The sequence below is a fragment of the Orcinus orca genome, chromosome X (assembly GCF_937001465.1).
Source record: "Orcinus orca chromosome X, mOrcOrc1.1, whole genome shotgun sequence".
NCBI classification, from domain to species: Eukaryota; Metazoa; Chordata; class Mammalia; order Artiodactyla; family Delphinidae; genus Orcinus; species Orcinus orca.
This window is the reverse complement of record NC_064580.1, coordinates 93,185,135-93,202,118: the sequence shown is the minus strand read 5'-3', so window position 1 is coordinate 93,202,118 and position 16,984 is coordinate 93,185,135. Positions and strand designations below refer to the sequence as shown.

General features: G+C 49.1%; 1 protein-coding gene across 17 annotated transcripts in view; it reads left to right on the top strand.

Moving 5' to 3' along the window:
- Positions 1–1,613: 1,613 nt before the first annotated feature.
- Positions 1,614–16,984, top strand: part of LOC117198559 (cilia- and flagella-associated protein 251-like) — a 92,922-nt gene continuing 77,551 nt past the window's right edge. For 6 of the 17 annotated variants that reach the window (XM_049704443.1, XM_049704445.1, XM_049704444.1 and 3 more), the window contains exons 1-4: positions 1,705–2,104; positions 2,302–2,408; positions 7,010–7,096; positions 7,497–7,567. In XM_049704443.1, coding sequence (XP_049560400.1) covers positions 1,812–2,104; positions 2,302–2,408; positions 7,010–7,096; positions 7,497–7,534 — 525 coding nt within the window. In that variant the 5' untranslated portion in view covers positions 1,705–1,811 and the 3' untranslated portion in view covers positions 7,535–7,567. The other 11 variants (XM_049704437.1, XM_049704438.1, XM_049704436.1 and 8 more) reach the window with 6 other exon arrangements.

Sequence of the window (16,984 nt, the reverse complement as noted above, 5' to 3'; positions counted from 1 at the left end):
TGCATTTTGCCACTGTGTAACCTTGGGCCCATCCACCCTCCTCTAGGCTTCAGTCCCCACCCCTCCCCGCCCATATACAATTCAGATGCTTGGACAAACGGATCTGAAATGGCCTTTTCATTTTTGACAAGCAAGTATTGTCTCTACGAGGATGCCTTAGTGACCAGAGACAAGGGGTGCAGGACTAAGAGCAGTAGGGCTGAGCTCACCTGACCCACTGCTGTTGTGATGGTTAGTTATAGAGGGATCCCCCACGTAAGGAAGTGGGTTAGTTCCATGCGGATCCGCCACGTAAGTGAGAAGAAAGCACTTAGTGTAATAGAAGGAAAAAGAGGGGGAAAGGAGAGGGGAAACGAGGGTGTGAAGATGCTCTGCTGGTGAAGAGAAGGAAGGAAAATAAGAGACATTTTAAAAATGTGTGATTCTAAAATGGTAAAAAAAAACAAAAGAAAAAGAAAGGGGGTGCTGGAGAAGGGGTCAAGGTGGGGTAAAGAGTTAAGTTTTTAGCTGTACAAAACACTCAGCCACCCCAGGAAGTTCCATGCAACTAATGCTTTGCAACATGCTGGGCACAAGCAGTCCCAACTCTTTTCACCAAATACTGAAGGAAAGGCGAAGGGGGAGAATGTTTGTTTGAATATTCTAGTTGACCAAGAGTGAACCTGAAATCCATTTTGATTTCAACACTTTTACATGGCATGCCTCACGAGGTCCAGCGCTGGTGAATATGACTGAGGTTTATCTGCTCATTGCCCATCTGGCTTATGTGCTCTGAAGAAGCCTCTTTCTGACCTTGCTTCAGCAAGTTACCTGAGATGGGAAGGACGAAGGGTAGTGAATGAGTGGAAGCATTTCCTCTTTCTCTGAGATATTTCTATTCTACGTGGCAATGTTCAGGGTAGCGGAAAGAATAGAAAACCTCTAGCAAAAATGTAAGGCTTTTTTCCCCCCCATGCTGGGCCAGAATGCTGGAGCGTTAGAGTGACCTGCTCTCCAGGGACTCACTGCCTTGAAGATCCGATACACTGACCGTTGCCTTCTTTTCCCCTTCAATGCTGTCAGCCAAGAACCCTCACTTCAACTGTGCATCCCTTAGCTATGGGAGGGGGGCTCCTGGAGCCCAATTTCTGTCCTGATGATGGGCCAGAGCCGTGTCACAAAACGCACTGGTTGCACCTCCTCTATGCCTTCCAGAGGACAGGCACTCTGGTTCACTGGAGGCCCGAGGGTCTGGGAATGACCACCAGTCCACTATGTCCTGATTCCTCAAAGGTGTCCAGTACTTTGAAACTGCAGATTGAGCCTGGGTGGTCAAATTACTTCTTTCACCACAAAAAGAAAACTCTTGGGCATACGCTGTTTCAAGTGAAAAGCACATTTTGCGTTCTTGCAGAAGGGAGGCGCAGGGCGGGGTGCCGCACGCCGCCGACCCCCGGCCCAGCTCTCCAGCTGCCAAGGAGCTGGAGCTGCTGCTGACCGAGGAATGACTGCAGACGCCACAAGGAGCACAGGGCTGGGCGGCACACAGCCTGTGCTAGGAGGTGGGAACGCGCATCTATTTGAAAAGCTCCTGGCGCCTGCCGGATTGGCTAAGCTCGCTTGCCATCGGAGTGGGCGGAACCAGTTGTGTGCCGGGCCTCGGGCCCGCCCAGCGGCAGCCGGAAGTGCTTCAGACCCCGCGCTGTCCGCAGTGGCCGGGTGAGTAGTCGGGTTGGTACGTGGAGTGAAGCTGCTGGGCTGCTGCTCTTCTTGCCGCTGCCAGGCTCAGGGCCGCTGGTCGACCCCCACCCTCCGCGCTCCCCTTGGCCTCGATGTTCTCACCGTACGGGCGGCTCTTTGCAGAAGCACGAGCTCCTCGCCCCGCTCCTCTTGGTTATCCCGCGCCCCCCCTCGTTTGTCTTCCTCCCGGTCCGCAGCAGTCTCCAGGGTTCTTGGACGGTCGGAGCTATGGCGTCCCGACATGCGGCGGGCCGCTGTTTGCCTACTCCTCATCAGGACCCTGCCGTTGGAGGGCGACGACCCCCATCCCAGCTGGAAATTCCACTTTGGCTTCTAACCTCTCCTCGCCTGATGTTCCTGACGTCGTTCTGGACTTCTTTGATTGGTAAGCGTGGTCGCCAGGCTGCCATGAGCTGGGAGGGCGGTGGGTGAGTGGGCGACCTCTTAGAAGGAGACGGCTGGAGCAGACGTGGGCCTGGGCTTTTGATCGGCTGCCCACGCGCGCTGCCTGCTAGCCAGTCCCTAGAGGAGTTGGTGGTGGGGCTGGGCACGTCCAGCTGCGATGGAGCCCCCTTGTTTCAGGCCCTGTGTTGCCGTGGTACCTAATAGCTCTGAAATGGCGGGGGTCGGGGAGCTACCGCCCCAGGGTCCACCCCTCCATCTCCAGGGACTGAGTTCTCCTCAGCCAGGTATACTGACCCCTGTGTGTGAGTGCGCGGGGAGGGGGTGATGGTGCGGTGAGGGCCCAAGTTAGTATTCCGCCGTGCTGAGTAGACGGCTAGTGAAACTGGGAGGGCCTCGAGCGGCCTAATCCCAGATTCTGCTGCCCACTCTGCTCCGCCAGATAGGGTCCTCTAGCAACAACCCTTGTTATTAAATGCACCGGATGCATTCCTGCTTATTATCCCTGAATAGTGTTTCCTTGTCAGCCAGCAGAAGGATTCAAACAAGCCAGTCACATCCTTGCTTAGGCACCCGGGTGTACCTCACCCTCTTAGTACTGCAAAGCCCGCTTCCCACAGACCCTTCTGGTTCACGCTGTTCCAGAATGCAACCCCCACGTGTCCTGCATGGCCTGCGATGTCCTCCTCTCCTGGGCTGCCCAAGAGGTGGGTCAGTGGGCCTCCGAACCTGTCCCCATAACCACCCAGAAGGTCTGGACCACTCATGATTAGATGGAGATAAAACCCACAGCTGTAAATTTGCACTGCTAGAAATCTAAACTATTCTGACAGAATTTGTACAGAGAGTAAAGACAAAATAATGATAATAATAATTCCATGCAGCACAAGTGGCAGCACCATAGCAGAAGATGGCTTCAGTCCACCCACCTCTGGCTTGGGGGCCCAGTAATCTGCTGTGCCATTCTATTGCATATGCTTCTGTTGCAGTAGAAATCCTGATCATCCTAATGATAGGGAAAAGCAACCATGGCACTTTTGGGACGCAGTGATGAAATTAAACGCAACTTAAGCCAGAGTCCTTAAAACTTATTAAGCAACCATTGCCATAGGGGAGGCCCCTAACCCTAATGAAACTGATCTGATGCTCTCTGAAGGAAGAAATCTATAAATATGAGCAGATTAGAGAGGACACTTCACACACACACACACACACACACACACACACACACACACACACACACACAAAGTATATCCAGTGACAAACAAACAAGCAAAAAGAATCAGAGAGAAAGCAATCAGAAAACTTGTACGCAGAGGGAGGAAACAATTTAAGTTGATACAAAGGTCCACAATTTAATCCAGTTGGAAATCTAGAATTTGCTAAAAGAATTTATAGCCTGGTGAGACCTTTGTCCTTGGCAGACAGCTGTCTTCTCACTGTGTCTTCATATGGCCTTTTCTTTGTTCAGTGTGGGGAGAGAGAGAGCTCTGTGGCTTCTGTTCGTCTTCTTATAAGGATACCCCCCTATTGGATTAGAGCTCCAAGCTCATGACCTTGTTTAACCTTGAAGGTCATATCTCCAACTATAGTCACATTGGGGATTAGGGGTTCAACATAGCAATTTGAGGGGAACAGAGTTCAGTGCATAACATCTTTTTTTTTTTTTTTTTACTTTTGGCTGTGTTGGGTCTTCGTTGCTGCGCGTGGGCTTTCTCTAGTTGCGGTGAATGGGGGCTCCTCTTCGTTGAGGTACACGGGCTTCTCACCGCGGTGGCTTCTCTTGTTGTGGGTGCACAGGCTTCAGTAGTTTTGGCCCGCGGGCTCAGTAGTCGTGGTTCGCGGGCTCTAGAACTCAGGCTCAGTAGTTGTGGCACACAGGCTTAGTTGCTCCGCGGCATGTGGCATCTTCCCGGACCAGGGCTCGAACCCGTGTCCCCTGCATTGGCAGACGGGTTCTTAACCACTGCGCCACCAGGGAAGCCCCATTCCATAACATCTTTTTTTTCTTTTTTTAATAACATGTTTATGGGAGTTCAATTGCTTTACACTGGTGTGTTACTTTCTGCTTTATAACAAAGTGAATCAGCTATACATATACATATATCCCCATATCTCTTCCCTCTTGTGTCTCCCTCCCTCCCACCCTCCCTATCCCACCCCTCCAGGTGGTCACAAAGCACCAAGCTGATCTCCCTGTGCTCTGCGGCTCCTTCCCAGTAGCTTTCGGTTTTACATTTGGTAGTGTATATAAGTCCATGCCACTGTCTCATTTTGTCCCAGCTTACCCTTCCCCCTCCCCGTGTCCTCAAGTCCATTCTCTGTTAGGTGTGCGTCGTTATTCCCGTCCTGCCCCTAGGTTCTTTATGACCATTTTGGGTTTTTTCTGTTTTTGAGATTCCATATATATGTGTTAGCATTACGGTATTTGTTTTTCTCTTTCTGACTTACTTCACTCTCTGTGACAGACTCTAGGTCCACCCACCTGACTAGAAATAAGTCAATTTCGTTTCTTTTTATGGCTGAGTAATATTCCATTGTATATATGCCACATCTTCTTTATCTATTCATCTGTCGATGGACGCTTAGGTTTCTTCCATGTCCTGGCTATTGTAAATAGAGCTGCAGTGAACATTGTGGTACATGACTCTTTTTGAATTATGGGTTTCTCAGGGTATATGCCCAGTAGTGGGATTGCTGGGTCGTTTGGTAGTTCTATTTTTGGCTCCTTAAGGAACCTCCATACTGTTCTCCATAGTGGCTGTATCAATTTACATTCCCACCAACAGTGCAGGAGGCTTCCCTTTTCTCCACACCCTCTCCAGCATTTATTGTTTGTAGACTTTTTGATGATGGCCATTCTGTCAGTCCCTAACATCTTGATCTATATTTTGGGTATCTGTGAGGCAAGTGATTCCCAGAGTTCTTTACGTCAAAGGGGACAACATTTAGGCAATGACCCAAGAGTTTATAAAAATGTGAAGATGGGCCCATTTGTTAGCCGGGGCATCGAGTACTAAAATGACTGAAGTTTGGTCAATTGTGCTGACTCTTTGGTCCTGTCCTTTATCATAGGCATCTTGGTTAAGGGGTCGAAAGCAGTAATATGGATGATGGTGACCATACCATAGGTAGTGTACAATGCCCAATATTGCCCACTCAGTTGATTCCAAGGGGCTCCGCAGGTAGCCAAGAAGTCTGGGAGAGGGGTGTCTCCTTCTACCACTATCTCATCTGGCAAGGGACTAAGGACAGCTGAGGCCATGCCCTCTTGCGAGAAAGATATGCCAGAAAGCTATCTGGTATCAAGGAGGCCTCAGTAACCATGCTGAGGTTTTGGGGTGCTGGTTCCATGATCTAAGGCATCCTGGGCACCTGGGTACAGAGGGTCACAGGCCCAGGGTCTGTGAGAACCTCTATTTTGAGGATGGCCCGGTATGTGGCTGACAGTTGCCACTCTAATGGTTTATAATACAGGGCCAAGAAGGGCAGTTTCTTGCCTCAGTACCCCGTGGGCACCTTACAGCCATCATGTGTGGTCCAGAGATGCCATGGGGCATGAACAGAGGTTACTAAAGCCTCAACAATGAAGGAGCCTCTGGAGACACTACTGGGAGTGTCCAGTGATTTAGACTTGGACAGATTCTAGAGTTTTTTGTTGGAAGACGCTTTTAGCGTTTTGTTAATATACATTCTTTTAGTAAATTCTTGATTTCTAATTGGATTAAATTATAAATTGAAACAGAAACAGACATAAAACGAGTTTATATATTGATTGGTTGATGAAAGTGTTGTAACCAGAGGCTCGCAGGAACCTAACCCTGTATTTCCCCTAGGAGCAGTGGTTTAGTAGTCACTGATTCATTACTTGTGGTGACTTTGTAGGACATATAGTGAACACACACACACATTGCAGGAACTGATGTTCCTTGGTCAACGTGTGGGAGTACATTAGGATGACAGTGATGCTCAGGGCCTGGTTCCCATTCCCATGCCCTCTGGGAGGAAAGAGCCCTGCTGAAGGTCTCAGGTGTGTTGGGTGAGCACATCAGAGAGCTTTGGAAAGCCCAGCTGTCTGCAGGGCTCTGGCTGGCTACTTGCGTATACTCAGCCAAGACACCTCCAGGCTGGAAATACATGATTAGTGAGAGAAACGCCAGCTCCCAGAATGAATGTCTTTGAGAAGACAGCCTTGAGGCCTAAGAGTGTGAAATGACTTTGTTGGGCGAGGGCCAGAAGGTTGTCTCTCTGTGTCAAGCCGTATGCCCAGTTCTAAAATCAGAGGTGTACAAGAGCAAGGTTGACATGGGTATGACAAGAAAATGCCCAGATGGGGAAATGTGACTTTGTGCTAGAGGCCGTAGACTTGTTAGCTCAGCTCAGGAGGGCACTGAGGGTGGAAGAGTACTTTTCCTGGGGCAATCAGCTGCCCCTGGAAGGACAGCCACCGACCTGGAGAGCTGTGTCCATTGCTGATTACAAACTGGGGCTCTTTAGGGGGTTGAGGTAATGCATTTTTCTGAGGGCTGCCCCCTGCCTGCTTCCTCTCCTCTCCACTTCCCAGAATGCCTGCCCCCGCTCCCGCAGCCCCTCATCCTGCTTGGTAACGTGGACCCAGTCTTTGTGCCCCATCCTCTGGATAAAAGCTGGGGCGGGGGAGGAGGAGTCTGCCTCACTGCGTGCTTCTGGCTGACTCACCGTGGGGAGAGAAGGGGGTGGGGAGAGAAGGGGGTGGGGGAGAGAACGTGTACCCATACGACTATACATGTCTACATGTGTGCAGGAGAAGGGAAAGCCCTGGAAAGGTGACAGCTGCGCTCTTCTCTGCTGCTTGTCCTCTGGAAAACAATGTGGCCTTTACTGATGACCAGTGACTTCTCTGTTTCAGCAAAAACTATGCAAATGAAAGTGGTCCAGAAGGTTTTGGACAGGATGCTGATGGGATATGGTATCCATCTGACTCCACATATTGGAGGTAAACCGCTTATAGATGTTGAGGGCTTTTTGGTTTTTTTGGTGAAGTATAGTTGATTTACAGTGTTGTGTTAATTTTGGGCACACAGCAAAGTGATTCATATATATATATATATATATATATATATATATACACACACACACACACATATATATATATATATATGTGTGTATATATATCTCCTTTTTCATATTGTTTTCCATGATGGTTTATCACAGGATATTGAATATAGTTCCCTGTTCTATACAGTAGCACTTTGTTGTTTATCCATTGTATATATAACAGTTTGCATGTGCTAGTCCCCAACTCCCAATCCTTCCCTCCCCTACACCACACCCCCCACCACCTTGGCAACCCCAAGTCTGTTCTCTATGTGTGTAAGTCTGTTCCTGTTTTGTAGGTAAATTCATGTGTAGACACCTGGGGTTTTTCTGTTGAGGAGAGCTGAAACACAGGAAGGCAGCCCACCACGTAAGCATACCAGTGGCCCTCTCCCAGGCTCTACACCTTTGCCTCTCGAGATCCCACCTTCCTGACTTGCAGAGACCTGCAGTCGGGGTGCTCCTGGGCTCCCAACCTCCAGGCCTTTTGCTCTGACCCTGGAATTTCTCCCACTTCTCTGGCTTCACATGCACGAGGCCTTCTGCTCGCTCCACACTCCCTTGAGAAGGTCCCACACGTGAAGTACACTCCCTGGTGTGAGTGGAGGAGCACTACCCACAGAATGGGCGTGCAGGCCAGAGGGCGCTATGGTGCTCAAGGTAGAATTTTCTGCTCCATCTGTCAGGCTCTGTGGGGAGGGCAGTTGAGCACACCTTCTGTGCACCCTGGGTACTCACCATATAGAGTTTCTTCAAAACTGAGCATGTGATCTCTGTCTAGTCTACGTCACCTACCCGGGACCCAGGTGCTTGCCCCTCTGTCCCGCAAGCCTTCAACTCCCACCAGGTTGGTTGTATTGGTTCTACCTCTGGAAAACATCCCAAGTCTCTTCTTATCTCTCTGTTGATCATGAGCCACCCCCAGATCAGGCCTTGGGCATCTTCCTACTGAATTTCTGCAACAACTTCCCAGCCTCTCGTCGCCCTAATATTAGTGTTGGTCCCTCTAATCCATTCAGCACACTGCAGTCAGCATGGTCTTTATAAATCAAGCCTGATTATGTCAGGAACATCTGATGACTTCAGCTGTCCAATAAAACCCAAACCCTTTAGACTAGCATTCAGATTTCTAGAGCAGAGGTGAGAACTGGCAAAGAAAGAGAAATAGAAACCACCACGAAGCCAATGAGTCAGTTTCTTTCTGTATTCCCTCCTAGCCTTCCCCTTAGAAAGGGCAGCTAGCCTGGGCCACACAGCTTGAAGTGACAGGAAACCTGCCCTAAGCCCACAGAACAGGAGTAGTATTCTTTGGCCCAGGGGACACCCAGGAACCCTAAGCCAATGACAGAGAAAAGGAAGGGTACATTAATTAGAGGTTCTATGGGAGGTTGAACTAGATACCAACTCTGAGGAGCTAATGAACGCTCATAGTTCATATTTGTGGAAATGAATACAAGCCTTCTGAATATGCGGTGCCTCCACCCTAGAGAGCACACGGCTGTGAGGATTTGGCACTTGGGGGTAGACCAGTGAGGGCACCATTTGCCCTGGGAGCTACCTGGAAAACCAAGGCCATTGCCCTGGGTCCTGAGCTTTGGAGGTGGGTCCCCTGACTGTTGCTTTCCCTTTGCTGCATTGTTCCCTCCAGCGTGTGAGGGGATAAGGTGTAGCGCGCATGTTCCAAGGTGAGTGTGTGTGTACCTAGGGGCTGGGGGGCTGGGGTGGAGAAGGCAGAAAGCAAGCTCCTTCAGTAGCCTTGCGTTAGAAGGACAGCAGTGGCTCTAGGTGGGGACCTTAGGGAGGAGAGCGAGGGCTAGAGGACTGGGTATAGGGGAATTCAGGTGTTAGAGCACAGCCCCTGCCCCTTGTATGATATCGTTTGGGGCAGTGGGCCCAAACACTGGTCGGTGTCAGGGAGTAGCTGCCTCCTTTCCTCCTTTCCATGTTCTCCTATATCTCAGCAGAGACTTAACAACCACAATTTAAAAACACCAAGCACATTCTCCCATTGTTTTAAGCAAGATAGCATCTCAGCAGGCAGCCAGGGCCAGAAGGAGGGAACAGGGCCGAGGGCCAAGCTCTGGGGATTGTCAGGTGTGGAGAATCTGCATTATCTCTGAGGCACCTCATCACCATCTTTCAGACTCTGATCTGTTTACACCTGCTGCCTAAGGTGGGAGGGGGTGGGTTACATTACTTTTTTGGAATGCAAACCTGGGACATATGAGACAAACGAGGTCCCTGGATAGATTTGGCCAAATATTCGATGAAGAGGGGAGTGCAAGAACAACTTTAGACTTTCTTTATACAGAAGGGGGCACCGCAGGTGCTAAGTCTGGGGATGTCGTGTGTGTGTGTATGTCTGTGCACGTGTGTGCACGCACGCGTGTGAGTGTGTGTACTTGGGGAGCAAGGAGGACAGTAGGTGGGGTAGTTGCTCTCTGAATGGAGTGCGTGGCAGGGCTGGGGGAAGCGGAGAACAAAGCCGAACACTTTGGGGCAAGGTGTGTGTCCTAGGAGGTAACTTCCCTGCCTGGCCTGCAACTGCAGCATGCTCTGGAGAGGAAGGAAACTCAGCCCAGGGGGGCAGGAGAAGAGGAAGGTGAGCATCTGCCAGGGGCCCATAGGTACCACGGGAGCAAGGTTAAAGTTGCTGGGGGGTGTCTCGCTGGGAGAAAAGAGCACCTGGATAGAGATTTGCAACTTGATTCTGGAAGAGAGTGAGACTCTAGCAATCAAGGAGTGAACATACCGGCTTACATTTTGAATTGCTTTAATTGAAGGAAGAAAGAGGCAGCAGGAGAATGAGAGCTGACACTGGACAGAGTTGAGTAGAGACGTCAGGACAGAGAGGATGAGGGATGAGGGTCAAGAACAGTGAGGACAGGAAGGAGAACACTGCCTAGAGATAAGTGGTAGTCTCAAGAGCACTCAAAACCCATTCGAACCATTGCCTGCTCCACGGGCAAGTTGAGCCGAGCCCATCCCCAGGTCTGTGAGGTTATCAGCGGCAAGCAGGATCCAGGAGGTGGCACCTACCCTGGGAGAGTCACCTGCCATCACACCTGTTCCTCTTCTCAAGCAGGGCTTCAGGGAGAATGGGCCAAGGGCTTCAGAGTTTAGGGACCCCTAGATCTCCCTGTGAGGCCTCCCACTAGATTGAGTCGAACCTCTCTTTGTGTGTGAGGTGGAGGAGAGCCTCAGGGTTTAACCCGTTCTTCCTCTTCCCCCACAAGTTCGCAAGCAGAAGCCTTGGGAACTTTGTCCTGTTCAGGTTCAAAGAGGAGCTTTATTTTCCCTCAAGAAGGAAGGGGCAGTGAGAAGAGGAGGAGGAGGAGCGAGGGAAAGCTAGCAAAGCAGCTTCCCTCTGGGCAAGAGAACTGGAAGCCACAGTGTTGTGAAAAGCAGCTGCCTGAGGGCGTCGCCCAGCCCAGCACCTCCTATGACACAGGCACTCCCATATCGTGGAGTGAAGGAATAAATGAGACATTTTTTATTCTTCCTCCCTTCGCCTTTCCTTTGAACCCTGAACCTGTGATAGACACTAGGGAGAGAGAGACGTTGGAGCAGTGAAGTTCAAAGAGGAAGGGAAGTGGTTACCCGCACAACTTTTCTTGCCTTCCTGAGCTCATCAGAGAGGACAGTGGTAGGTTATGGAGCTGAGGTCATCACTGCAAAGATGGGATTTAGGCACCTTATCTGGAGGCTTCTTGTCTTAGTTCTGGCCACTATAGCAAATATCCCATAGACTGAGTGGCAACAACAGAAATTTATTTCTTATCTTCTGGAGGCTGGGAAGTCCAAAACCAAGGTGCTGGGCATTTTGGTTTCCGGTGAGAGCGCTCTTCCTGGCTTGCTGATGACTGCCTTCTGGCTGTGTGCTCACACTGTGGAAAGAGAGAGAGTTCTGGCATCTCTTCCTCTTCTTGTAAGGGCACTAATCCCATCATGGGGAGCCCCCCCCCATGACCTCACCTGAGCCTAATTACCTCCCAGATACCATCACACTGTTAGGCTTTCAACATGGATTTTGGAGGGTACACAAACATGCAGTCCGTAACACATGTTTTTTTAATTTATTTTAGTTTTTGGCTGTGTTTGGTCTTCGTTTCCTGCGCGTGGGCTGTCTGCGGTTGTGGCGAACGGGGGCTACTCTCCATTGAGGTGCGCGGGCTTCTCACTGCAGTGGCTTCTCTTGTTGCGGAGCCCGGGCTCTAGGCGCATGGGCTCCGGTAGTTGTGGCACACGGATTCAGTCGTTGTGGCTCGCGGGCTCTAGATCACAGGCTCAGTAGTTGTGGTGCACGGGCTTAGTTGCTCCACGGCATGTGGGACCTTCCCGGACCAGGGCTCAAACCCGTGTCCCCTGCATTGGCAGGCGGATTCGTAACCACTGCACCACCAGGGAAGCCCAGTCCGTAACACTTGGAATTTTCCTGTTAGAGATGTATGGATACTTTAGCTAAGTTTGCACACTGATCACTGCTAGCATATAAGGCGGCCCCTCTGGGCAGATAAGTAGAACAAGTTTCCCTTCTTCTGGGCTGCATTTCTGTGCCAGGACACATGGCTTGATGAGGGGAATGTGGACTGCATTTCAGCTCCCGTTTGCTCTTTTAGCTGGGAGCCCTTGGACAGGGCTCTGTGCTGGCCCTTTAGGGTCCTCAGGATTCCACCGAAAGGGATGGAATTGCCTGAGTGGCACTGAATGGTCTAGAATGAGAAGTACGACCCTGGGATTGGTGGGGTCCCTGGCTCCCCGGCCCTGCTGGGTTTTGTTAACTGTCTTACACAGCTTCCATTCTCTAAAGGCATGTGAGGGGTGCAAAAGGTTGTAATAAAGGACTGTGTTTATAGGAACCCCTGTCCCTACATAGCACATTGCTGGGGCTTGTTCAGAGTAACCCTAAATGCTGGAGTCTGGGATTTGCCCTAACACAGAGACCCATTTACTTCTCAGTTGTCATTCAGACAATTATTCCCAGTAGAACTTTGCTTTCTGAAGCATTAGGCTTGGAGTAACACATTTCTGTCTTTGCAGCTCAGCTTCTGGGCAGTTATCCTTCAGGGAAGCCAGCAGGTTGAATCACAAGAGTCACACAGGTTTCTATAGCAGCAGTGTGATGTAATACACAGAGAATAATATGGCCTAGCTGTAGAGCTGGTTAAAGACAGCTTTGAGCCAATAGAAAATAAAAACTTCTTTGTGCACGGTGCCTTACAGTTCACTATATGGACCTGGGGTTCTGAGAAAAAAGGAACACACTCAAACGCATGCTCACACATTCACTCACACTTACACATTAAATCTGTAACGCATATAAGCATTCTCACACATTCACTTACACAAACACTCACATGCTGACCCATTCACGCACAAATATAGTTACACATGCTCTTAACATTTTCACATCAACATGTTCACACACGTGGACATGCTCACCCATTTTTCACACAGGAACATGCTGGTGCATTCACACGTAGACTCCTACACTCGCATTCACTCACACGTGAACATGCTCGCACACGGACGTACCTGCATAGCTACTGAAACAAATGTGCTAAAACGCATACACACTCACAGATCACTGACACGTGAACAGGTTCACACGTTCACACAAATGAACATGCTCACACGTACGTGCATATTAACTCAGTCACACACAGGAATGTGCTCACACCCTGACAGACACAATGTCATCCACTCACAAACTGATAGTCACTCGCACACAGACATGCTCACGTACACTCATACTCACACATCCACTCACACACATAAAATCATACGTTCATTCACACTTGCACATGAACATACACCTATCGACTCACAGTCATTCCCACACGAACACACACATTCAGTCACCCATAGGAGCACATTCTCACACTCCTTCACACGAATGAGCACAGTCACATTAACATGCGTATATGCGCAAACATGCTCACACATTAACTCACACGTAGATGCACTCATGTCCAATCACAGGACACTCACACTTTCATGCAAACTAAGATGTTAACATTGTCACCAACATGAACGTGTTCTCACACACAAAACTGCTCCTCCATTTACTCACACACGAAAATGTTCATATGTTAATCCACACATGAATACAGTCACACAGTCACATTCTGAATGTACACATATTAACACACATTTCAGTACAATTACACATATACTAACATGTTCATTCCACAGATACCCATATTCACACATTCACTGAATGAACATATTCACACTTTAACATACTCAAACACAGAAAACCTTACACACTTATTGACACAAAGGAAAATGTTCACATAAATGCACATCCTTATATTCGATCACACACACAAAGCTGCTCAGACACTCATGAGCACAAGCAGACATTAACATGATCAAACAAACATATTGACATATTCACTCACATGAACTTGCTCAGAGATTAATTCGCATATACAGACACACCCCACATACACTTACAACTTCACTTAAAATTATACATCGTGCTCACATACATAAACTTGCTTACACATTCAGTTGCACACAGGAAAAATAATTATACATCAATACCTTCACACACACCAGCTTTTTCATACCTTAATTAGTTCATGTGAATATGCTCCCTTACATGCACATGCTCACACACCTAGATATGAATGAGCACACAAATTCATTTAAACACACACAAAAACTTTCACACTTGCACATTAACATGCCCAAAACACAAACGTGTTCAGACTTTCATTTACATATGTTCATGCTCAAACACACAAGTATATTCAGACATTCACCCACACATAAACATACCTAAACATTAACATTCCCAGACACACAAACGTGCTCACGTTATCTCACTAACAAGTGGACACTCCCACTTTCACTCACATTCGCACATAAACACACACACACATTCTCATGGACTTACATACGGACATGACTGCACACTCACACACAGTCACTCCCTACGGGCACTCACACACATTCACACATGGACATGCTTTCACCTTTATTTAAAAAATAACATTCACACATACACATCACTCATGCATGAACAAGTTCACACACATGAACACGTTCACATATTCACACAGCTACGTGCTCATAAACACACATGCTCTCATGTTTATTTAAAAAACAGCATTCACGCACACCCCAAAAACACTCATGCACAGACATGGACATGATCAGACTTTCACATATAGACAGGATCATATTCACACACACAATCTCTCACATTCAAACTCACATACACTCACATACTCACAGTTGCACATAGACATGCTCACATTATCACTTCCACACAAATGAATGCACTTTTAATCACAAACATAATCACATTGACTCACAGAAAAGAATACACACATTAACATGCCCCTACACAAAAGTATGTTTACATATTCATTAACACACACATGTTCCTGTATTCACTTAAACTTGCATTTAATAATATGCCCCATATATATGTGTGTGTGTGTGTGTGTGTGTGTGTGTATATATATATATATATATGCTCATGCATTTACTGACATAAACATTTTTGTACATTTACTCCGACACAAATGTACAAAAAGACAAATACAAAGCATGCATTCACTCACATTCCTGAACATACCTGATATGCTTCTACATTCATTCAAACACGGGAACATGATCACATGTATATACTTACACAGTCATTTGCACACAAACATGAACATGTTCACATATGCACACAGTGAACCTGCTCATAAACTCACAGGTACCCTCATTAACACAGTCATGTACATGCATCTGATCAACATTCTCACATACACATACACTCATGCATTGACTCAGAAATAGATGCACACATTAACAAGCTCACAAAAATGAATACGGTTACACATTCACTCACAGATGAACATGCTACCATCATGCACATGCTTACAAATTCACTCATACACGTGAACACACAGAAACACACATTACCACACTGACATGTGAACAGGCTCCATTCACTCTTAAACACAGACATGATCACATACATCCACAAGTTACACATTCACTCATATGAACGTGCTCACAGACTTACTCCCATTCCTAGATAGACTGACATATGCACACATTCGTTCCAATACAAATATACTCAATTTAACGTGGTTATGCATTCACTCACCCACCTGAATATGCCTCACGTATATGGTGTCACTCATACATTTACTTACGTGCATCAGCCTACTCATCCTTAACATGTTCACACCCTCACATGCACAAACACTAACCTGTTAAAATGTCCAAATTCTTTTTTTCTCTCTCTACTGGTAGGTTTTTTACTATTGCTGACATATTAACTATACAGTTTTTAATGACTCTGCCCCTATTGGCACCAGCCACCTCCAGATGGAAATCAGGGAACAATTCACCCTGTGCAGCAGAGTGCCTCTATATGGGGACATTTTAGTTTTGCTGGCAGTGGTAAAATTAAAAGTATCGGATATGCTTGGACTTAAAGGGTAATTGGGGACTCCAACGTCCTGGAAGGAAAGGGGGGAAGGTCTCAAACTCTAGAAGCTGGGTCTTGAAACTTCATTGAATCGCAGGCATGTCAATCCTCGCCTTTCAGCCAATGAGTTTAGAGCTCCCTATGCGGGGTGGGGGGAGGGATGGGGGGGAAGCAGTTCTCTGTTTACCCTTCGAAGTTGTGGCTCCCGTCAACTGCCTATCAGATTCTTTCCCGCCTTGTCCAACGGCCTCCCAGGCACAGTTATGGTTGGCTGCTCCTCGGGCCCCTCCCCCCGACCCTTCCTGTCACGAGTCCTCCAAAGGCCACCATCACAGACTGTTCCGCTGTCTGCCGCCATCTTCTCTCCTCCCACCACCCCCACCCCCTTCACCCGCCCCGTCCCAGCAGGCTCTGCTGCCAGCAGCGACGCTTAGCTCGGCAGCAGCCATTTTTGCCAACTAGGTCTAGCAGCCGGATCGCTTCTCTGGTTGAGGCACGGACTGGTGCATCTTTCCTGCCATCTCTGCCACAGAAATGCAGGGCTCAGCCACAGGTGGTCAGAACAGAGCAGGCAGTGGCATGGCCAGCATCCCTGGCCCAGTCCCAGGAGGAGCGGTGCGGGAAGAACGGCGTGGCAGGGGTCGCAGTGTCGCCGCCCATAGGGATTTACAGGCGGTAGTGCGAGCCCTTTGGGAAGAGCAGGGCGCCCAGCCCATAGTCCAGGAGGACTGGGGTGTAAAGCTGGTAGAAGAGCAGGAAGAGGCAGAAGAGGAGGAGGAGGAAGTGGAGGAGGCTGAAGAGGACGAGGAGAAGAAAGAAGAGGCGGAGGAGGGAGACAGAGACAAGGAAGAGGACAAGAATTATGTGGACAAAGAGGAGGAGGAGGAGGACGGTGAGGAGGGCGCAGAAGTGGTCGCGGGTATCTGTGAGTTCCCCACCGCGCGGTTTCGGTCCCTTCCCTTCTAGACCCCGTATTCGTTATAAAGGCCGTATCCTGGCCCGGCCGCTCGCCGGCCACGCGGTGGTCAGGCGCTGCACTTGGGAGCCCAGGGAGCCGGGAGAGAGAGGGGACCAGATGCTGGAAGGCGAGTGCCAGGCAGAGGGCAACCCGCCCTGGGAGCCGCGGGAACCTGCAGAGGGGGCGGCATCCTAGAAGGCAGAGGAACCAGCGGCGGCAGCAGTGGAGGCCGAGTTCTGGTTGGGCGAGGTCCTGGCTGATAACTCCGAGTCCTGGGAGGCTGGGGCCTGAGGACCCGACGACGGGGCCGAAGCGGGCGAGGGGCGGCCCAGACCTCAGGCCCTTGCAGCCCCTGCTGGGGCATCGGCCTCAAAGGCAGGCCGTGCTCA